The sequence below is a fragment of the Eublepharis macularius genome, chromosome 5, assembly GCF_028583425.1.
Source record: "Eublepharis macularius isolate TG4126 chromosome 5, MPM_Emac_v1.0, whole genome shotgun sequence".
Lineage (NCBI taxonomy): Eukaryota > Metazoa > Chordata > Lepidosauria > Squamata > Eublepharidae > Eublepharis > Eublepharis macularius.
This window is the reverse complement of record NC_072794.1, coordinates 32,816,512-32,840,057: the sequence shown is the minus strand read 5'-3', so window position 1 is coordinate 32,840,057 and position 23,546 is coordinate 32,816,512. Positions and strand designations below refer to the sequence as shown.

Sequence of the window (23,546 nt, the reverse complement as noted above, 5' to 3'; positions counted from 1 at the left end):
CATTTTGGAAGCCCTATTCTGTAACTTTTCTGCTCTGCGGAATCTTTTTTGAGATACAGCAACCAGAACAGTACACAGTATTCCAAATGGGGTTGCACCATAGAAAAGGGCATTACAGTATCAGCCATTTAGGTTAAGCGGTTTAACTGCGAATCAGCACTCTACTGGTTCAAATCCCACTACTGCCATGAGCTCAGTAGGTGGCCTTGGGTAAGCCATTCCTCTCAGCCCCAGCTCCCCAGCTGTATTGTGGGGATAATAATGACACTAACTTGTTCACTGCTCTGGGTGGGGTACTAATCTGTCTAGAAGAGTGGTATATAACTGCAGTTTCCCTTTCCCAATAAGCCCCAGGCATGGAGTTTGTTTTGTTCACTGCTGCTGAGTTAACATTTTCATTGGGCTGTCCCCAGGACCTCTTTCAGTCTTGCTCTTGGCCAGTTTATACCCCATCAACATGTATTTAAAGTTTGAATTCTTTGTTTGTACATTACCTTACAATTATCTGTGTTGAACTTAATTTGCCACATTGTTGCCCACTCACCCAACTTAGATTCTCATGTAGTTCTTCACAGTCTTTCTTGGCTTTCACCACCCTGCATTATTATATGCAAACCTGGCTACTGTACTGCTCAGAACCAATTCCAGATAATATCTGAACAATTAAATACTACCCATCCCAGTACTGATCCTTGTGAGACCTCAGTGCTCACTTTCCTCCATGGCGAGAACTGTTCATTTATTCCTGTTCTGCTTCCTTTTTAACCAATTGTTAATCCATAATACATTTATTTTATCCTCTTATTTTTCCCCTCCAGGTTAAATAAGTTCTTGTGTTACCTCTCTCAAGCTGGGTATCGAGTCAGTCGAACTCATTTTGACCCCATGGGCGTTCGCACCAATGCCCCCCTGGTGCAGTTTAAATCTATTCTTGGGAAATACAGCACACCCACTTACATAGGAGGGCAATCGGAAGGCTCTGTGCAGGCTTTGGAGCATTCCCAGGCAGGTACTGAAGGAGACTTCACAGAAGAAAGCATATAAATGACACTTCTAGCAAGAGGTTTAATTTTTAAAAATTGAAGTTTTATTTCAAGAAGTACAACTGAGCCAATATTCTCTTGTGACCTGCTGACCTATTTTAGAACAGTCACTCTTACGTTCTTCTGAGATTGTAGTTCAGCTTTTAAGTAGCTATTTCATTTTAATGCTTGGTCTTTTTTTGGTTATTGAATCCTGCAGCTATCCTGAACTTTCCCTATCCCTGAAACTTTTTATTCAGATGTATAATAATGCTTAAAAGGATGCAACAGGGAGCTGCCATTCCAAGTACTTGTGTAATTACTAGAATACAATAAAGTGTTTTATCTTTTCTTGAGGCTGAATTTATTAAGAGCTTGGAGATGGTGGAACCCTCCCCTTTGGTGCTGGTTTTGGGATTTCCAAGTAACATACTTAGTAGCAAGTCTCTCCTAAGAAACAGTTGGTGGGGCAGCAAGTCTGACTCCTCAGGTTCATCTTGCTGTAAATAACTAAATGATAAATTAAGCTTCCTTTTATTTTTACCACCCCAGCAGGCTTCACGCACTGCTTCCTTTGGGCATAGTTTGAGGCTGTAATGACCATTTATTATGCAATAATGAAACTTGATCAGATGCAGATGCAGCATCAATAACTTATATTTCTTCTATATAATGTGGGTGCTGTGCTGGTGTACTAAAGATGACAGATATTCAGTGACAGCAGTGTCATGTCATGAAGATTAGCAGAAAACTGGCTATTTCTACTCCAGTATAAGGCTTAGTAACAAATAACTATGGTTGGCTTGGGTCAAGGCCAATATAATGGTAGGAAGAAAACTGTAAATGCTGATGATAGAAATTAGTATGCAACTGCTTTTTACATACTACAGCTTTATTTCTCCCTCTGAAGCTGAGTTGATTTTATTTCCAGACATAGTGATCATATTCGAGTTAGATACCTTAAGTAAACACGTGTTGTGAACTTTTTCTGCTCCTTCTAGACTTAGCCTACATGTTGTATCGCATGATCATCTATTCCATGGGTAAAAATTTGTGCATGTAGTTACGTGCATACAGACTTCCACTGGAGTGGAACTAAATCATTAACCCTCTTGTGCAAGAGATGGGAAAGCACAAGCCCTCTGAGCTCCATTCTTCTCAAATCATGTTTGGGTGATGGAGACAAGAAGGATATTGAGGGGGGGGGGAGTTGCCACCTGCATCAAGATCCAATCCCTCCCTGGAATCATACCCCTCTTTAATATGCTGTGACCCTACCTTATCCATTCCAGTATCACTGCTATATATCTTAAATTCCATTGCAAAATACTAAGATTACCAAATATGGCACCAACACCAAAACAGCTACAAGTTATCAAAGATGTAATGAGGCAGAGAGCAATTAATTTTTTGATTAAAACAGCTACTTTATGTATTTTAAGTAAATATAAATATTTAGTAAATTCACTGTAACATGTAAGTAAAAATTCACATTCTCCCATACTTTTAAGTTGAGAACAATACACACCTAAGGTAAATAAACTTTCAAAATTTTACAGACACTATCCTGCCGATAGGGCTAAAACTTAGATAAAAATTACAATGCAAGTTTGTGGTTCTGCTGCAGCTGATGTTTGCCCATACAAAAGCATTTTTCACAAAAAGAAACCATATTATATTTAGTGGACATGCACTAGCAAGCTATATAAGTTGTACATTACACCAAAAGTACTGAACAAAAATCAAATAGACATGGAAAACCCTCCCCACAAACCTTGACTTCTAGTAATTTTCATGGCACAAGCTTCTAGCATAATTTAAGAATACTCATTATTGAAGAGGCCTTCAAAAAAGTTCTATAAAACCAAGTTCTCCTTCTGCTAGACTAAAAGTATTGAAAATTGTCTCCCCCTAAACAATGTAGAACTAGTTTAAGGGAAAGCATGGTTTCTTTAGGTACTTACACAGACAACCTTAATGAAGAAAAAAAGTTTCAGTAAAGATGTCCTGGTTTCATTGTCAGCCTTACAGAATGGACTCAGTAGATGAACAGTTACACCTAAGATACACAACTGATTCAACAATGCCAATTACTGCTGTCTAAGCCTCTACACAGAAACTGAATGTGGAGTTCAGACTTTTGAATGAGTTACAAACTAAATGCCATCTAATGCTTTGTCATCAATACTATTCCGTAAGTAGTGCCAGGTGTTCATTAATATGGCTAAGAAATATTAGGGAAACTTAAAAAATGTTCTTACAGGTCCTGCACGAAGAGTATCATGAACGTGCTTTATGAACACTTTGTGCTTTTCACTTCGCTTATTTTGCTTTCATTTAGTTAGTGGCTTGATATTGAAGCCACCCAAGCTAGCAGCAGGGATGGTCTTTCTGAACCTTTAAGAGGACAAGTGTAGATATAACACTAGTTCCCTGTTAAGACGAGAGCCAGCTTCAGACACATGTACTCCCTTTCCTCACAGTCCCAACCAGAACAGGTCTACCTGTCACCATTAAGCAGTACCTCAACTCAGAGATTAGCCATGGTTAATGATAACCATGGTTAGACATGGACTCAGATTTTTGGCAGGAGGAGGGGAATTTGCATCAGGGTACAGAGCATATACACATTCCAAATGTTGGCTGGCTCCCCATTTGACAACACAACCAGCATTACAGGAGTACCCACCCACTTATTTACAAATAAAAAACTTGGGCAATGCATAGGAGAGTTGCGAAAAGAAAAAAAACAGCTACGTTGGCCCTGCAGCATCAGCTGTTTCTTTTTTCTTTTTTATGCATCACATGTAATCAGTTATTAGCAAACTGATTCTAACCATATGATGTAACCTCTCTACCGCCTCTTGCCAACAAGTATCAGTGTGCGGGCCTAACTGCTGGTTGGAAGCCAACCAGCATGATACCCCAAAGAAACATTTGCTGCTTCTAGTATTATACATATGGAACAAAACCCACCATTTTTTTAAAAAGCATATTTGAGAGCAACAATGGAATGTACAGATCATTTCAGTCCTGGGGGTGGGGGCGGGTGGAGGGGCACACATAAATATCACACAAAATACTGTCTAATTAAGAAGAATATTCACCAAGGAATCCAAGTCTCTCTCAGCAGTTGTCCATGACAAAGGATGGTGTTTCACTTAAAGTAAGCCAGAGCTATAAAAGCAATTACAGTTCCAACATAAAGACTTGGTCTAGTTTATTTGTGTTCCTTTGTTGGCGCATAGTAGAGTTCCATGGGCTTATTCACTTTCCAGTACTTTTCACTGACCAGTTCCAAGGAAAAAGAGCCATTTAACACCTAAAGACAAAGTTAAAAGTTAGAGTCAAAACTAGAAACAGAAGAGTATAACTTTGAAACTGAATCAAATACATATAGCCAGAGAAAACAACCGAGCATTAACACAGCATAATGTAAACAGCATTCAGGAGACAATGTTTAGTCATGTTCAGTCTATAAATAGTCGAATATAAACCAGCTGTCGACTCTGCTGCCAAAGCAAAAAGCAGGTTCACACCGAGGGAGGATGCTTTGCAAGCTTCCCACGCAACACTGCAATTCTTTTATAATGCTATTTTTGTTAGCCTAGTATGAAGCACAATAGCTCAGCAGTAAGCAATCCATTCCCTTGGGATAGACTATTAGAAGAAACTACATTTCTGGTTAACATTAAAAAAAAAATGTAAAACAAACAGAACTCCAAATCTCTTTGAGCTAAGAAACAGCCCAAATGAAGTCTTAGATTACTTAATTATAACTGTGCTAGTCAGATTAGTGCACCCCACTCAGAGCGATGAACAAAGTTAGTGGTGGTGTTATCCCCACAATACAGGCTGGAAAGCTGGGGCTGAGAGCAGTGGCTTACCCAAGGCCACCTACTGAGCTCATGGCAATAGTTGGATTCGAACCAGTAGAGTGCTGATTTGCAACCCAACCACTTAACCACTATGTTATAGCAGCTCTCTTACTTCTGACTCTGCATGCCAGGTACTTAAAACTTCAATGGAGAGCGCTGAAAGCCTAAAATTTTGAAGAAAGCCCAAGCACTTGAGTGCAGATGGTCACCTGATGTTTTACAACAACTTACAAATTTTCTGTTTTTCTACCCAGCAAAGTGCACGTCCTTCCAGCTTACACTTCCAACTAGTGCTAGAAACATTTACAGTTCTTAACCTGAAGTAGGAATGATGCCAAAATTAACTGACTAGACAACTTTTCCTCCTTGCCAACCTTAAAACACAGCATACATAGATCTCAAGTCTCGTAGGTTCTTAATTATCAGGTACCTGAAATAAGATCAACCTCGTGACATGGTGACACACATTTTAGATGTTATGAAGATCAAATAGTGAGTGGAAGAGAATGAAAGCAATTTAGAATGAAAGCAATGGGTTTCTCCCGAACATGTTTAAGCTGCTGTGCCAAGAAGCTTATAACCACAGCTCAGGTAAGAATTAAAAAGTATGAAGCCACAAAGGTTTTTTCCAGCCTAATTTCTTTTTAATACTCCCCTCAAAACCCCACCCAGTTGCAAGAATCAAAGTTTAAGTATGCAGAGGTTAAGAGACTTCATGTAGTTCCAATAGCCTCAATGTCCAGAGAAAAATCCATCCACTTTTCCTTTCCCCATATTTTAAAAAGAGACCTGTGTGTTCTATTCAATGTTAGAGAAACATTTGACCTCTATTTTTTTAATGTTCACAACAGAGGCAGTCATCTTTCTCAGCCTTCTTCTCATAAGGCCAAAGCCACCTTAACTATTCCTTCCTGTGCCCTAGCACTTCTCAAGCCTGCCACTCTCTCCAGTGGGATAAATGGCTTCAAGATCGTAGTTTAAAACTATTTCTTCCCTCCGCCCATTCCCCTTTTAAAAACACCCAGCCCAATAACAATTTCTGGAAAATGTGGAAGCTTGCACAGAGTTTTATGTCACTTTGGTTGGTCTTACTAAATGGTATTACATTACTTTGTTTAAGGGCTTCACTGGCTTAATTCTTTCAGTTTCAAGGCAGGCTGACTTACACAAATACAGAACAGCCATTATGTTCCTAGCCTAGTTCCTCACCTAAGTTGCCCAAATCACACTCTTACAGCCACATGTGTAAACAAACAGATTGGCTCCAGCTCCTTGCTGACCTGGGTTTTCTATCTGAATCATGTGTGAAGCGCCCTTGAGTTTTTAGTAACTGTTCAATATGGTGGAGACAACAGATTGTAGAAGCTGTGGGCAGCAAGAGGAGAGATGCTACAGGAAGTAACATCATTTCCCACTGATTCCTGAGGCACTGGAGGCAACAGGCTATTTTGCCCCAAATAATAAAAGATAGATATTGTCATACAGAAGACTGATTGTCCCAGCACTAGTCTTATTTTTTAGGAAGCCTGAAAATTCCATAAAGGTAACGAGCTAGAAAGCCAGATGTAACTACATTTGCATTGTGCCCTTCCTCCAACAGGTTCAGAATTGCATTTTAATCTTCCAACAACCCTGTGACCTAAGACAAGCTCAGAACTGGAGACTTTCCACAGTCTAATCAAAAGGCTTCATAGCTGAGCAGAGATCTGAACTTGGATTTTCTCTTCGCACATCCAAATCCTAAACACTTATCTGACTCCGTTTAGCAGCCTGGATACATGCATGCTTGAATTTACAGCAGAAGTATAGAAAAATTCATGTGTTAGCTAAGTTAGTGGGCCACAAGAAGAGCTGAAGTATGAGCTTATCCAAAGGCTGTAGAACTTCATTTTTCTCAACTAGATACTCACAGTGAACTGGCCGTTAGCTGTAGCAATATAAATCGTGTACTGCTTCTCACTCGCTGTTTCAAGATTCATCTGATTAGACTCTCCTTTGCTCCGGAGTTCTTCCAAAGCCAGTCTCACAGCTAGATACTTGGACAAGTGATCAACTGTGGCATTGCCTGAGGTTTTTATGTATCTACAACAGAAGTAAAGATGTAGCTATATAAAAGTCACAGTCATTTATATCCCACCATTCCCCACAACTCAAGGCAGTTTAAAAACTCAGATTTTAAGTATACAATAAAGCCCCCAGCCCCACATCTGCAGTCTATACCTATTAGAAACCTTGACAAAATAGCCCTGAAGTGCCTGCTAAATACTCTAATGGTGGTGCTGCTTTTACTTCCTCAGAAACCCATTCCATGGGGTAGAAGCTATGATGGGAAAAGCACGGGTTCCAGTAGATCCCAGGGAGGCTACCCTAAGTTGCAGAACAGCTAGCAGGTAGCTAGCATATGGGGGCATATGGAAAGAGACAATCTGTTAGCTATGTGAGGTACTAGGCCGTGACAGGCTTTATAAGGTCATCATTAGAACCTAGAATTGGACTCCTGACACAAGATGGCAGCCAATGTAGCTGTTTTAAGATGGGCAAGATATGTCCCATCAGCTAGCTTCTGACCATAACTAGGATGCCACAGTCTGAACCAGATGCAGTTTCGGAGTTGTCTTCAAGGGCACAGTGCATTACAATAATGCAATAATACAATAATGCACTATTCACAGTGCATTACAATAATACAACTGCAAGGTTACAAAAGCATGGATTAGCATTGCCAGGTCAGCTTCCTCTAAGAAAGGAGAGGACTGGCAAACCAAGTGTAGCTGACAGAAGGCACTCTTGGTCACTACACCAACCTGCTTTTCAAACAGCAAGGCAGGGTCCATGAGCACCCCCAAGCTCTTAACCTTCTCTGCAAATGCCAGGTCTACTCCATCCACCAGAAGCAGATCTAGTCACTCAGAAGCAGCATTGTGTCCATTTTGTCTTGATTCAACTTGTTCAGTCTTAGTTCACAAGCAAAACAATCCAAGCTATGCATGATGGGCAGCAACCCAGCATTTAAGAGTTTCATAAAATACTATGAAACTTTTCAAAAAGCCTAGCATGCCACCATTCACAATGTAGTTTCACAACTCAGGATAACTGCTCCTTTTTACCTTGTCTGCGCACTATCGTCATTTTCCATGAGGGTAGGATGTGGTCTGAAAACTAGTTCTATTTCACTTGCACCATCCAGTACTGGATCTATAGCAACTGTGGTATTGTTATTGTCCAGTTCTAGCCCAGAATCATCTGATGTTTTGGTCCTTTTGTTACTTGGTCCTGCTTCTTGATTGCTGTGAGTTGAAGCATTGCTACAGTGTGAACTGTCACCATTGTCCTCTGCGCCGCTACCATTCTCTATCTGTTGCTTCTTTCCTCTCTGTAGTCTAAGGAACATACAGAACACACTCATGAAATCACACATGCTTGTCAACCAGTTATTTTGCAGTGTTCTAGTGCTAGGTAATGGAAAAGTGTCAGTCTTAAACTCTTACAGTAAGAGACACAAGGGTAGATCCTATCAGCTTTGCCCGTGGCATCAGAGGGAGAGGGACCCCTTTTGACCCCACAAAGTATCCTGGGGAGGAAATTATAGGACAAAAAGCCATGTATAAGAGGGCAGCAGTGAATAGGAGAAGTAGGCGATTTAGCCATCATCCCTTTCTGTGCTAGTAGAAAAACTAGTAGGATCCATCCCATAGAACCGAAGGTTAAGTTCATCACAGTTTAAGACTTGTTCACAGAGCTCCAGTAGAGGACTAGCCAATGCAATCTACAAAGAATCGCTATTCAACAGCCTTAATGAGCCAGTGATGCTGTGCAGCTCTTTGGCAGGCAACTCAGTTGTGCTGCTAATTTTTATTCCAGGTGAGCCACAGGAAGGACAGTTCAAAAACAGATGAGTGACAGCCAATGTTCGTGTCTTCTCACATGATCACATAGGGAAATATGATTGTATCATAGTTCATTCATATGCCTAAATAACTGGGGGTTGGGAGGAAAGTACAAGGCAACAGATTAACAGAGTACCCAACACAGAAATACACAAATGTGCAAACCCCAGTCAAGTGGAACAGTGAAATCTACAGCCAAAGCCCTGCTACAACTGTGCTTTAAAACACAAACAATTTCTTCATAGTAAGAAGTTTTTTAATGTCAATTAAACAGACAAACATATTATGGAACAAACTTTGTGGTTCAACCATTTCTAATGTACTGTTCTAAACTGCCCAGTCTGTAGAAAAACTTCTACAGATATGTGAGAAGCAAACGCAAGGTAAAAGAGGCAATTGTACCGCTGTTGGAAGTGGAAGGAGAAACTCTGATGGAGGACAGAGAAAAAGTAGACAGGCTTAATGACTTTTTTGCCTCCGTTTTCTCCCTAAAGAACTTGAGCCCATCTAGAGATGACAGCAGACATGACAGGACATCTGGGGGGCTAGTTGACATTGACAGAGAGGTTGTGGGGAGGCACCTGGCTGCACTGGATGAATACAAATCCCCTGGGCTGGATGGTGTGCACCCAAGAGTGCTCAAATAACTTTCAAGAGAAGTTGCAGAGCCTCTGTCCATCATTTTCAAGGCTTCCTGGAGGACTAGGGATGTGCCACAAGATTGGAGAAGAGCGAATGTTATCCCAATCTTTAAGAAAGGGAAGAAGGATGACCCAGGATACTACAGGTCGGTCAGTCTGACTTCTGTTGCTGGGAAGATATTAGAGCAGATTTTAAAGGGACTGATCTGTAAGCATCTGAAGGACTGCTTTAGTGATCCGGGAAAGTCAACAGGTTTTTTTCCCCAACAGATCTTGTCAGACCAACCTGGTTTCCTTCTTTGATCGAGTGTCAAGCTTACTGGATCGTGGGAACTCTCTTGACGTGATTTACCTGGATTTCAGTAAAGCTTTTGATAAGGTCCCCCATGACATTCTAATGGGTAAACTGGAAGACTGTGGACTGGACTATAGGACAGTTCAGTGGATAGGGAACTGGTTAGAGGACCACACCCAAAGAGTAGTGGTCAATGGCGTTTCATCAGATTGGAGGGAGGTATCCAGTGGGGTGCCACAGGGGTTGGTTTTGGGCCGGGTACTTTTCAATATTTTTATCAATGATCTGGATGAAGGGGTAAACGGGCTACTCATTAAATTTGCTGATGACACCAAACTGGGAGGAGTGGCAAACACCCAAGACAATAGAGTTAAAATTCAACAAGACTTGAATACTCTGGAGAAGTGGGCAGTTGTGAACAGGATGCAATTCAACATAGATAAGTGCACAGTATTACATCTGGGCCACAAAAATGTGAAGTACAAATACAGGATGGGGGATACACTTCTGGGTAGTAGTGTATGCAAAAGAGATCTTGGAGTAAGAGTGGACAGTAAACTAAATATGAGCAGTCAGTGTAATGCGGTGGCAAAAAAGCCAAACTCAGTCTTGGGTTGTATCAAAGGGGCCATAGCATCGAAATCGCAGGAGGTCATAGCCCCTCTCTATACTGCCTTGGTCAGGCCACACCTGGAATACTGTGTGCAGTTCTGGAGGCCTCACTTCAAAAAGGGTGTGGACAAAATTGAGAGGGAGCAGAAGAGAGTGACGAGAATGATCAGGGATCTGGAGACTGAGCCCTATGAGGAAAGGCTGAGGGCCTTGGGAATGTTTAGTTTAAAGAAGAGGAGACTGAGGGGGGACATGATTGCTCTCTAAATATCTGAAAGGCTGTCATTTAGAGGAGGGCAAGGAGCTATTCCAGTTGGCAGCAGAGGATAGAACTTGAAGCAACGGGCTTAAATTACATGCAGAAAGGTACCGGCTGGCTATTAGGAAAAACTTTTTCACGGTCAGGGGAGGTGGTGAGCTCCCCTTCACTGGCAGTTTTCAAGAAGAGGCTGGATGAATATTTGTCAGGGATGCTTTAGGCTCATCCTGCATTCGGCAGGGGGTTGGACTAGAAGGTCTGTATGGCCCCTTCCAACTCTGTGATTCTGTCTTCATTGAGGATGTTCATTTATAAGTCAAGAGAATGGGTACAGATATTTCTCAAATAATGAGGAGAGCAGAAAGGAATGGCTCTACTTCCCTCACTGGGGTGTTCATTTTATAGAAGGAAAAATGCAAGAGCTCTGTGAGCAGAAGCTTCAAGGAAGACACGTAGACTATTCTCAATAATGAGCAACAAATGACATTTACAGTGCTAAAATCAATGGTGCAAAAAGGCACTCCTTTTCTTTACCCTGACCAGTACAATTTTCCAAGTGGCTTATTAAATATTGCACAACATGTGTGCATACACTCTGACCAGGATAGCCCAGGTCTTGTTAGATCTTGGAAGCTAAAGCAGGGTTGGCCTTGGTCAGTAATTGGATTGGAAACCTCCAACAAAGGCCAGGGCTGCAGAGGCAGGCAATGGCAAACCACCTGTGTTAGTCTTTTGCCATGAAAACTCCACCAGGGGTCACCATAAGTTAGCTATGACTTTATGGCACTCTCCACCACCACATGTGCATACAAATACAGTTTGGAGGCACAAAATGTGACCAACATTGCAGTTGTAGCCAATACATTCCAAAGGTGATGCTTGATACAATACTATTTATGGCAAAGAACTGTAGAGTTACAGGGCTCGACATTTGCCAGTTACAAAGGGAAACATGCCAGAACTTTCACTTTTAACATACGTCCAAGTTAATAAACCCATGAAAACACCTTGTATCAAGTCAGCCCAAGCCATTACTATCATCTCTGACTGGTAGAAGCTCTCCACAGTCTCAGGCATAAGTTTATTCCAGCCCTGCTAACAGATTTTTTTTAAAAAAACTGGAAATGGCAGGAACTAGATTTGGAAACCTCCTACTAGCAAAGTATGCACTGCACTGCTGAACAATAATCCTTTCCCACTTACAGTCTCAATGGTTCAGAAGAACCTCTTACCTGTTCAAAGCCTGAATTTTCAGGCCCTCCTCGATGCTGTGGCTCAGAGCTTGCTGGTTATTGTGCTTGCTGATCCTTGCTAGGACTCTCTCCTGATGAGCCTCATATTCATCACGACTTGGATAAATTTTACTGATGAGGGCATCAAAGTTTGGGTCTGGTCTCAATGACCTTTTCGAAACAAGCTTTTTACGACACGTAGGGCATTCTTTGTTTCTAAGAACAGAAGAAATGAGGAGGAAACCAATTCCATAAATATGTTGTTCATCTCACGCTTTGTAAGCTAAGAGCTTGCTACCCGGACCAGTGCCTTGACAGCTTCCTTGAAATAAGGCTACCTAAGATTTTTCCAATTGACATTAAATCCTTAAAAATGTGTAAACTGAGAGCAACCAGACTTATTTTTGCTTCATGCTAAGATCATGTATGTTAAAAGTTGTGACTGAAGGTATAGCAAGCAACAGCAGAGAGCAACAGAGGGAGGTTCCAAGTCTGGAACTGCCACAGCAGGTAGGAGAGGGGGGAGGAAGCAGAACTCCTTGTGCACCCCTTCTCCCCAAGGTGATGCTGAAAGCTCCAAGCGATTGCTTGAAATAGTACAGTGATTAGCGAGAGGCCTGAGTAACTTTTAGCCCATCCTCATCTCTCTGGTGATATTTCTCCCAAAGTTGTTGCGAGGATAAAACGGGGATGAGGAGGACACACTCCCAGGGAGGATACAAATGCGCTTGCCAAAAGTCTACCCTCTCCTGCAGTGCTGCAAACAGAACACTAAGAGTCTTGGTCCTGGCCAAACAAACAGGAGGAGGACAACTTTGGAAGGCAGGAGTGGGTGAGGAGCAAATGCCTCCCACGGTGTACCCAGAATCACAAAGGTCCTGTAATGAGTCCAAATCTCCTATGTAACTTTTTCCTTACTTACCCACTCCTGAGGGCTGTGATGATGCAGTCCGCACAAAAACGATGGAGACATTCCTTCGTAGTCATGGTGTTTTTCAACATATCCAAACAAATGGGACACATCAGCTCACTGTGGAGGCTTCGGGGTGACACTACTATTTCCAAGCCATCTGTTATTGCTTCCTAATGATAAACAGAGTTCTCAGGCAATGTAACTTGAACTTGGCCAGGATATTATTTTAAAAGGTTACAAAGTGAACGTTTCTTCTTAAAACCCATCTGCTTTTCTTAAAATGGTTCAGTTGCACCATTTTAGATGACAAATGACACACCAAACAGTTTTGGGAGGTGAAATCACATTCACAATCATGCTATGGCCCTGTAAAGACATAACAATGACTCTGCCGTACCTGAGGTGTTCTCTGAAGTTCATATAAGCTGAGCTCCCAGGTTTTGCTTAGTGGCTGTGTTCCATTTGTCTGCACAGCCTGAGACATAGCTTTAAAAAACCAAACAAAAAGATAAACATCAATATCAAGCATTTAAATAGATCATGTGCATTTTCACTAAAATAGCACTTTGGGGTGGGTTCATACACTATCTGCCTATTCTGCTGTGGTGTGTGTGTGTGTGGGGAGGGGAGTAGATTCCATATGATTGAATCATGCACTGCACCCATTTAAATAACCCAGCTCTACTAATTACTGCCACTGTAGTGTGCAATGACTGTGAAGGAAGAATAATCACAAGAGGAGGAGAAGACTGCCGTTCTGACTACATCCTTCAGATTATTTCCAGTTTAGACACACACGCTTCTTAATTTCATAGAAGGTCTTTTAGCCCAGGGATATCCAACAATAGCCTGCAGGAACATTATGGGTAGCTTTCAAGCACACATTCTAATCCAGCAGCTCCAACGGGCATGTGAGATTTCTCAGTAAGGACCAAACTACACTTTCAGTTTTTTAAAAGTTGGATCCAGGTTCCCTGGACCCCACAGCCACATAGTGGCTGTAGGGAATGGCTTTTAAAAATAAAGGAGAGTTCAGACTGGCTTGGAACACCATTTTCCTATGCAGAAACGGTGCTGGGCGGAAATTGTTTTCCTTTTTTTGCTGCTTCATCTGCACAGAATGGAGCAGCAAAAACGGGGGGAAACTCTCCCCCCAAAACTGTTACTGTACGGGGGGGGGGGGGAGATGGCTTGGGGAAGCCTCTCCCCCCATGGCAGGATTCCAAGCCCATTTGGGCTCTCCTTTTTAAAGAAGCCATTCCCTTTAGCTGCTATGCCGCTGCGGGGATCCAGGTTCCCCCAACCCAACTCTAAAAACTTGATTGTATAGTTTGTCCCTAAGAGAATGGAATGTCAAGAGGTCACAGCTAAAGTTAGAACCAAAAAGTAACACTCTCTCACAGGGAAAAAAGAGTCACATTCTCAGCTATACAGAAGGATGCTTCTAGTGAGCAGGAAATGAGAAAGTGCCCCATAACGATGAACTCTTTTTACCAGCATGCCTATTGCTGAGAATCATTGTCAGACTGGTATAACTTGCTCTGTGTTTATTAGATAGGAAGGTAACCTCAAACATAGATGAAACATGCCCCAACTTCAATGTTATTCACACAAGAGTTTTTTAAATAGGGTTTCAACCACCTCGTTGTTAAAACCAAAGATGAATACAATTTGTTTGGGCGTGTGAAATATCCTATTTCATTCTTGAGTAATCAAATTCTGATAAAACAGTTACACTTTTACATCACATCTTGATTCGAGAATAGAAGCTATCACGAACAGCACTCCACATGAATCAAATTATACAGGCCACATATTCAAAGAAAGGCAGGAACGTGCCGATACAAAACAGCAGCAGCATATTTACACAACTCCAAGTTAGATGCCATGTGACTCGTATCTCACCATTTTCTGTGCAGTGTTGAAGTGTTAGATATGACACTCTGCCTATTTCATAGACACAGCAGTGTAATAGTCAATTGTGTCACAGGTGGCAGAGGGGAGGGAATGTCTAGTATCTTTCTAATGAAAGTTCTTTTGAGATCTGATAGCCTAATCCATACCTTTCCAGACGCTAGTTAGACGGACATCTCTAATGCCTTTTGAAATATAACTGGTACCATCTAAAATTATCAGAATATCTGTATTGTAGGGATGGAGTCTCAAATGCTTCGCTAATGGGTTAGGGACCATAGACTTCACCACTATGTTGCCTTACATATTAGCTGTTGCTTTAAATATGTACTCCTACATACTACCTGTGCTTCATGTTGTCTAATGTCAGTCCTAGAAGTGATTCTGTTTCAGCAATTCTTCCAACTCTGTATTGGATTCTTGCTAATGCTATGTCTTTTAAAACTTGTATCTATTTACCTTATGGCATTGGTTATGGAAATGTCCTTGATACTGTATGGAAATGTCCTTGATACTGATTGTACTAATCTCATACTGGGTAATCCACCTTGAGTCTCAGTGAGAAAGGTGGACTATAAATGACAGACAGCTTTCAGATCACATCCATTTGTTAGAATAAAAACACTGATCTGGAAATTGATTTAAATAAAATTTAAATATAATCCTACTTCTCCCAGGAGACTACAGGCAGCCAAAAATCTCTTCCTGGAAACCACCTTTACAACTTGAGGCATCTTCTGATCACAGAAATCAGGTTGGCCGGGAGGGAGAAGCCTCTTTATTTGCCTTTATATGTTCACAATGTAGCTGAAAACTGGCTGGCAGGCAAACTCTTTAGTGACCCCATTTCATGTATATTACAAGAGCACAACCAAACTGAGTCCTAGTTTTGACCCACAAAGTCTTAAATAGGTTGGGATCGGGTATCTTCAACATTTAGTTCATCAGTGGAAGTCTTACTTCGTGCGCTGCCTTTCAACTGGCTACAAAGTTTGGAACTAGAGGTGGCCTTCCTCTGCGTACAACTCCCCTTCTTGCTACAGCCCCTCTATGCCATGGTTTAAGGGGCACAGGCGGGGGGGGGGGGAGCCCACTTTGCAAACTGAATTTTATTTACAGTAGGATCCAAGCTAACACTTTAAAAAAACTTTACATAAAGTCTGTTCTATTCCCCTGGGCCTTTCCCTGAAGAATGGATTTTGTTTGTTTTTGCTGGTTACAGATATGGTTTAGCTTTTTTTCTTAGTGCAGTAAGTTATTTTATTATTTTTCCCAAGCTGCCTTAAGAAAAGCAAGAGGGGGAAAAACTCACTAAAGAAATTCCCTAATTCCTACCAATATCGGATCTGAATTTCTAAGGGGAAAGATTAAAATATCAATATTTTAACACACAAACAATATATTGACAAACTGACAAGAGAAATTCTCATGTGCCTGACAAACCAGGAAAAGAAGAAAATTAAGAAAATATTCACAAATTCAGAAGTCCAGTTTTACTATGAGAGGGGGAAAATATAATTGAAATTGTCAGAAGACATTAGTACGCTAACTTATTTAAGCCTCACATTTTCTATGCCTTCATCATAACAGTTTATTTTATTTAGGAAAAAAATTACCAATCAGCAAGGAGGATATCACAATGAATTCTTTTTTGTAGTTTTCCTCATTTTAAAGACAGACTTGCTTGTAAAATGTAAATGCACCTCAAATGGCAATGTATATTCTTGTTGCCTTTTCCAATCACTCCCTCCCACTGCAATCAAGTCAACAGAGGAAATTTTATTTTTAAGAATGTAATTTTATTTTTAAGAATGGTGGTTTCCCCCACAGCCACCAGCTCCTCTCAAGTTCTGCCTTGGGGCACGTATTCCATTGCCATGAGCAAAGGAAGGATGAAGAATTGGATATTCATGTAAGGATAGGTCAAAGAATTGGCTCTGCAGGCAACAGGAGGATGTGAGGAACCAATCAAAATACCATAAAAGACCAGTGGCATCTTAAAGACTAACAACATTTATTTCAATAGGAGTTTTCCTCCTTCTCTATGCGGCAGGTGGGAGGGGACAGCACTCAGGAAAGTTTACAGAAAGAAGTGCAAAGGTACAGACAGAAGAGAAACCATCAGAAAGCCAAGCGCGATGGGAAAGTATGCTATGGGATGCAAGGGAGGTTGGAGAGAAAGACAACAGCCAAGGTAAAAGTCACCCTAATGCATCATCTCACTAGAGCGGCAGGACAGACCATGATCCATCATTGCAGAGTTAAAAGCCATTGAGACATCAGCAACCAGTCGTTAAATGATCTCCTGTCCTCCACTCAGTTGGAGATTTGAAAATTCTGAACTCTAAAATGTAAGCTGACTTGTCTAGCCAGACAGCTAAACGACAATGTATATTCTGGAAAAATCAGAGACACATATTCTAGACTTACAGGGAACAAAAATCATCTACATATTATGCTAACATCCTTGCACCCCTAAGTCCATATACTTCTAATAAGATGCCCACCATACTGTAGTATGTTTTCCCCCTAGGGAGAAAAAAATTAATGTTTTGGCTCTTGCCGTTTATCTGCTGCTTTGGTGTCCGCTAGACCCCTTCAGCCTGCCAGTTTTAAAAGTGCTGTACGGCCTTGGTTAGTAAGTGAATGGAAGACCTCCAAAGATGACCAGGGCTGTAGAGGCAGGCAATGGCAAACCACCTCTGTTAGTCTCTTGCCTTGAAAACCCCAGCAGGGGTCGCCATACATCAACTACAACTTGATGGCACTTTCTATCACCACCATGTAAATATAAAGTTTAGTCACATAGCCTAGCACTCCAGCTGCAGTGGTAATCATTTTTACTCTCTCTGCCTAGCAAGTATTAAGCAGTGTGCTTAATATCAGATCAGTCGCATCTGATTAAACTCAAATACCCTGCTTCAAGTTTGAAAGAAGCTAAAGCGTATATACTATTAAGAGACGTGCAGACTTGACTAGAGTCAAAGTTTCAGTACTTAAACAATATGGACATTCACCAAATGAAGTGAAATTCCATAAAGTGTCAAAAGCAAAAAACACCTATTGCATCCTGCAGTAAAAGGAAAATAAAGGCTCCAAAATAAAATGTCATGAATCATGATCTCAGAGGGACCATGCTTTTCCTTTCTCCTATTCCTTCCATTAATGTACTGTGGCTTTAAAAAAGAAGCGCCAGCAACAGCCAGAGTGACAGAACAGATCAATTCTTTCCGGACTAAAAAGCCAAAAGCAGGGACAGAAACTTAACTGCAATTTCACAGCCTTTAACATGCAGAAGCAGCTAGCAAGTCATCACTGGTACAGAGATTAAAAGAAGGAGTATGTATAAACCTTTTAGGATTAGCACAATTTATAATTGAAATTCCACCATGTATTTGATGTTTATTATTTGATTTGATGAAGTAGGTAAGGCTGAAGTAGGAATGACTGGTCCAAAGTCAAGCAGTGAGATTTGTAACCTAATGGGGACTTGAACCTTATTCTTCCCAGCTGTAGTTTAACGCTCCAATGGCTATACCACATTGCAAGTTCACCCAAATGCAATTTCAGATTTTGCTTTAAGCTAAATCTAGTTGGAAGAAGCAGATTCTTCATCATTTTAATACTCCTACATTACTTCAGCATCTTCCAGCATTTCAAAATTCACTTTGAAAATTTCTTTCGGAAAAACTTCTGTGGGAGCTCTAGTAAAGACGAGTATAACTCAAGATAAAGAAATATATACTAAGGATTCGATATACTTCCTCCACAGTCTTCAGATTACCTAAAGGAAGTACTTCAGTTTCTTCTAAAACTATGCATGACATATTCTTCTGTGGGACAAAATATTGTTCAATCAACATTAGTGTTTAAAATACTTAAGCAGTAGAATTACTTGTATTTTTGTATTATAAATACAAAACTACTAAAGAAACATAAATGAGTCTTACCATTAAAAAAAAATACATACCCCTCTGAATGTTTCTGTAAATTATGTTAAGCAAATAACATTCAGCCAAATCAAAAACTCAGCCAAAAATAATCTTGTATGTTTTAGATTCACTTTTTCCCACAACTAGAAACTTGGCTGCAGCCAATGTAGGGAAATGTAAGACTATTTGTAATCTCACATGGTTCAACCAATTCCTTGAAGGTTTTGAGCAGGAGAAAGGAAATTAACTTTTCCAGCTGCAGAATACTGTGTTGCAAGTGACAAGAGGGGTATAGAGCGGGGAAACGTAACGCCTTCAACAAGTCTGCACTGTAACAAGTCCCAACACCTGCAAATGCAGTGAATATCACATTCTTTCCTATATTATTTGTCCTTTGGAGCCAGCTCTCTCAAAACTCTCCTTGGGAACCATCAAAAAGTCACCCAGGGAAATGTAAGAGCCACAAGGACGTGGAAGCAGGAAACACATTTTCAGATCTTCACTAACCACTTTACTATGCAGCTTTGCAAGCAGCCCTTGGCAAGTCACTGTCTCTTAACATAGCTTAGCTATACAGGGCTGTTGAGCAAACATAAGAACCTCACAGAATCTAGCCTATTATTCTGTTTCCAGCAGTGGCCAAGTAGTTGCCTCTTGTTAGTTTTCAATCAGAGCATGAAAGCAACAACCCTCCCATTCATCACAGCATCTGGTGCTCAAAGGCATACCACCTCTGAACACGGAAGGTGCATTTGGTTACAGCAGCTAATAGATGCTGATAAGGCTCTCTTTCATTAGGTATGTCCAGAATCCAATGGCTCTAACTATACAAAGGGTGGGGTTTGAACCCTTGGCCCCAAGAACACAAGGCAACATTGTGCTATAGCAGCTGGCTTAACAACCCCCTATGAGTTCTGGTACCACATGACTCATGCTGACTGGATACCTCCAATACTGGTCCTGGGAAAGCCCAGTGCAGACATGCCTGCATGTGTGCTGAATGCCAATGGGGTTAAGGGAACAAATGCTGTGGTGTTGGCAGGGATTTTATTCCCTTCCTTCATTTTCTTCTTCAGAAGATGATTGAACCTGATCCTTTATGGCTCCAAGTTTTCAGTTTATCTACAAAGTCCCACACCCAGAGATGAAATCATTGTTTTCAGATTACTTCATGTAATACTCTGAAAACTCAAATGCCCAAGATAAACATGCATGTCAGCAGTTGTTATGGATATCCACATGACACCTGTTGCACACTTTTATTTAGGATCAACCCCCCACTGTTGTGTCTTTTGAAAGGGAAAGCTACAAATTATACACGTGGAAATCATAACTAATACTGTATATAGACATATGTGCACAGTTTGAACATGGGAACTGCCTCACAAGTTCAAAATGCATTGAATAAAGTGACCCTTAGCTTTTATTACATTTATTCTACTCTTCCTGCAAAAAGCTCAGAGCTGTTCAAATAGTCTCCTCTACCCCAATTCACACAATGCTGAGAGAAGGTAAAAACGGTAAAGGCAGTCCCCTATGCAAGCACCGAGTCATTATTGACGCATAGGGGGGATGTCACATCACGACATTTTCTTGGTAGACTTTTCGTTACGGGGTGGTTTGCCATTGCCTTCCCCAGTCATCTACACTTTACCCCCAGGAAACCAGGTACTCATTTTACCAACCTCGGAAGGATGGAACGCTGAGTCAACTTTGAGCTGGCTACCTGAACCTGGCTTCTGCCAGGATCGAACTCATGCGCAGAGCTTGGGCTGCAGTACTGCAGCTTACCACTCTGCGCCACAGGGCTCCTCGTGCTGAGAGAAAGAAGGGGTGATTTTTTTTAGATAGTCTTTTCTCTCACATAGACATGGGCACATGCACATGCATAGAGGTCAATATGCTAAAAAACCCTAGGATCAGTATGCATTTCACTGCAGGAAAAGTTTCAACAACAATTTACTTGAATCTTCACTCATTACATGACTTTCAATAGCTGTCTTACTGACCTGACCAAAGAAACAGACACAAGTAGGACTATGTGGAAACCCACTGAGAATTTCATTACAGTCACAGTTTCTGGCTTCTCTCAAAATTCCCTGGATGTTTCATCTGAGGAGGAATCAGTGTGAATTTCACTCCATGACCTTCAGTAGTTGTCCTACTAACCTGACCAAAGAAAGAGACACTTCTTGTTCAATAGCTGCAGAAACTAAGCATCAACAACAGCAAGTTACTCAACAAGGAACCACTTCCTTTCCACCTAGTTCTACTATATTTTGAGTACAGGCTATTTTATATTTTATGTACAAGTTAGAGTCTGTTTTTGCTTTGTTCACCTGAGCTTTTAGTCAGTCTTCTCTCACTCTCTCTCATACACAGGTCAATATATTAAAACCATTTTTGCATCATGTTTAAACTCACAATCAGAAGACAACTACGAAAACTTTCCAGGCAATTAACTTACTTCTCCCCAGTACACATTAATTTTCACGACAACCAACAACATCCTATCACTTTGCTTCAGCAGATTACTGATAAGAAAATAATGAAGTTGCCTTTTGGAAGGATAGGAAGAGAGACACGATGTTGTACAATAAAAAATAGAAGAAGAAGCAGAAGAAACAATTTCACTCGTAATACCACACTCAATCACTGGCATGCAACCTTATTAGGATTTAGAGTCAAGTTAGGCCACTAGGAGCTGAAGGAATACTGTGTAATTTGCTGCATTTGTTATTAGAAGAACCTTACTGGAAGAGCTGGTTATTTTTTAAGAATGTTTTCCTCAGAAGCAAATGAAAGAATACAGATTGATTAGTTTTTTTAATGTTTCCTGAATGCCTTATAGTTAGGGCACATGTGTTTCCGAACCCAAACTGAAGGCACATTTCACCCTTCTATATACAAAAGTTTACTTTTAGAGTACCAATGAGAATTACCTATCCTCTGAGAAAGCCCACTCACAGTTTCTGCATGATTCGCTGGTCTGAATGTTCATCCTGACAAGGACACAAACCCAATCCAGCCAACTACATAGACAGCCTCCTGAGTGTAGATAAGTCTATTGTATATCTGTGTCAAGAACAACCCATGCAGCAGAAGACCCTGCCCTTGTTGATGAGAAAGGCCAGTCCAAAGCAGTGAATCAAGCAGACACACAGCAGGCAGCATCCCCTATGACAATATTTTAAGAGTCTTTATTTTTCACAACACACCAGCACACATTCCACATAGTGAGGAATTACTGGCTTCAGGCACACTTTATAGACTGCTCAACCAGAAAAACGTATGACAAGCATTCTGGGGGCAGAAAGTGATGTACTAAGCAAACAACTGCTCTGAAAGAATGTACTAATAATACTTCAGGCAAGAGGAGTATGCACCCAAACACAAACATATCCCAATGTACACGATCAAATGAGAAAGAAGGAAACAAGCTCTCACGCTACCACCCTTCCCCTTTACAAATCCAGCCAATGTTATCTCCAGATACAGCTATTCACAAAAATTGTTTGAACTCCTCTCTAGTGCTACAATGCAGAGTTAAAGCTTGACTTCTAATTTTGCTACCTATGTGAACATACATGAAGTACAAGTAAATGGACATTAGTATCTCACAAATTAACTTGCCTACAAAGCTCATGCTACTATAAATCAGGGTTTTTTTTAAAAAAAAGAAGGGGGAACCCAGTAGATACCACCATAAAGAGACATATTATCACATAACCAATTTACTGTTCTGACATACCCACAAAAAGGATAAATGGAATCAGCATTATGTCAAAACCAGCAACACTGAGGGCTGTTCTTTTTTTAGAGAGCTCAACAGAGACTGACATCGGTTCCGCGGAACCTGCCAGAGCTCAAAAATTAAGAGACACGTTTAAAAGACAGAGCATCTAGCAAACCACCAAGGAAAACAAGACAAAGACAAGCCAAATTCACATGAAGGGGCTCTACTCCTTGAAAGCATAAACCTGAATAAGAATTCTGTTAGTTTTTAAGATGCCACTAAATTCCAGCTCATACAGCTGCTATACTAACAACCCTCTTACATATTCCCCAACAGTTACTCGGCAGGGTGCATCCTTTGACTTAACACTACTCACAGGACGGATTCCTATCAAGCAAGAAGCCAAGAGGAGTGCACCTTCCTCTTTAGGCAATATAAAGTACTTCTACACCCCATGGCAATCCACCCATGAACCCATACGCTACGCTATCTGCAAAAAAATTGATCAAATAACTCCCACAAGAGCTACTTGGCACACTTTCTTCTTTGTAGTGGATAAAGGCAGCCAGAGAAACTGAACTGAAAGAACTGCTGAGGCGTGAGCGACCCTATGCAGAGTTGCTGTAGTCGAAATCCCTTGATGTCAATAAGCTCGAACTGAAATAACTCCGCAGAGGGTCGCACAAGGGGCGCTATCCTGTGACACCCCCCCCCTTCTTCTCTCCCTCTCCCCAACCAGAGGCTCATGACAGCCGAAAGGGGCAGCGATGGAGAAGACAACCACCCCCACAGACCGGGAAGGGAGGAAGAGGAGGAGAGCGGGTGGTCGCAGCTACTAGACCGGGAAGTGCAGCGAAAAGGGGGCGAGAAGGGGGACGGGCGAACGCACCCCGGTCCTCTGCGCGCGCGCTTCCTCGGGAGTAAGACCGCGCGCTTCCTCCCCAAGCAAGCGCGCCGAGGATTTTTGCAGAGGGCGAGGCTCGGGCTTTTACACCGAGGACGCCTCCCCCTCAGGGACCCACCCCCAGCTCCCCACACACACAACAGCTGAGGCCAGCCCGCTCACCGGCGCCCTCGCGGTGACTCGCCCGCTCCCTTCCTCCGGCTCGGCTCTCTTGCCCGTCGTGGCTCCCGTCCCCTCCTCCCCCGCCGTCCCCTCTTCCCGCAGCCAGGGCTGAGGCGGGTCGACAGTGGCTGCCTCAGCCCCCCTCCCCCCCTTGTAAGC

The 23,546-nt window shown here is 41.6% G+C and overlaps 2 protein-coding genes across 5 annotated transcripts in view; one reads left to right on the top strand and one right to left on the bottom strand.

Moving 5' to 3' along the window:
* TRMT1L (tRNA methyltransferase 1 like) overlaps positions 1 to 1,373 on the top strand; it is a 26,313-nt gene extending 24,940 nt beyond the window's left edge. For all 4 annotated transcript variants that reach the window (XM_054979679.1, XM_054979678.1, XM_054979677.1 and 1 more), the window contains one exon: positions 819 to 1,373. In XM_054979679.1, coding sequence (XP_054835654.1) covers positions 819 to 1,044 — 226 coding nt within the window. In that variant the 3' untranslated portion in view covers positions 1,045 to 1,373. The remainder of the gene's footprint in view (positions 1 to 818) is intronic.
* Positions 1,329 to 23,546, bottom strand: RNF2 (ring finger protein 2). The gene is made up of 7 exons (XM_054979681.1): positions 23,388 to 23,546; positions 13,137 to 13,225; positions 12,749 to 12,909; positions 11,827 to 12,042; positions 8,008 to 8,280; positions 6,811 to 6,982; positions 1,329 to 4,344 (listed from the first exon to the last, which is right to left on the bottom strand). The coding sequence occupies exons 2-7, from the start codon at positions 13,221 to 13,223 to the stop codon at positions 4,243 to 4,245; spliced, it is 1,011 nt and encodes a 336-aa protein (XP_054835656.1). The 5' UTR covers positions 13,224 to 13,225; positions 23,388 to 23,546; the 3' UTR covers positions 1,329 to 4,242.

Coding starts and splice junctions, on each gene's coding strand:
- RNF2 (XM_054979681.1), bottom strand. CDS start 13,223: ATGTCTCAGGCTGTGCAGACAAATGGAACACAGCCACTAAGCAAAACC. Junction 12,910..13,136: donor AACTTCAGAGAACACCTCAG/GTACGGCAGAGT, acceptor GTTTATCATTAG/GAAGCAATAACAGATGGCTT. Junction 6,983..8,007: donor GACGATAGTGCGCAGACAAG/GTAAAAAGGAGC, acceptor CTTCTGTTGTAG/ATACATAAAAACCTCAGGCA.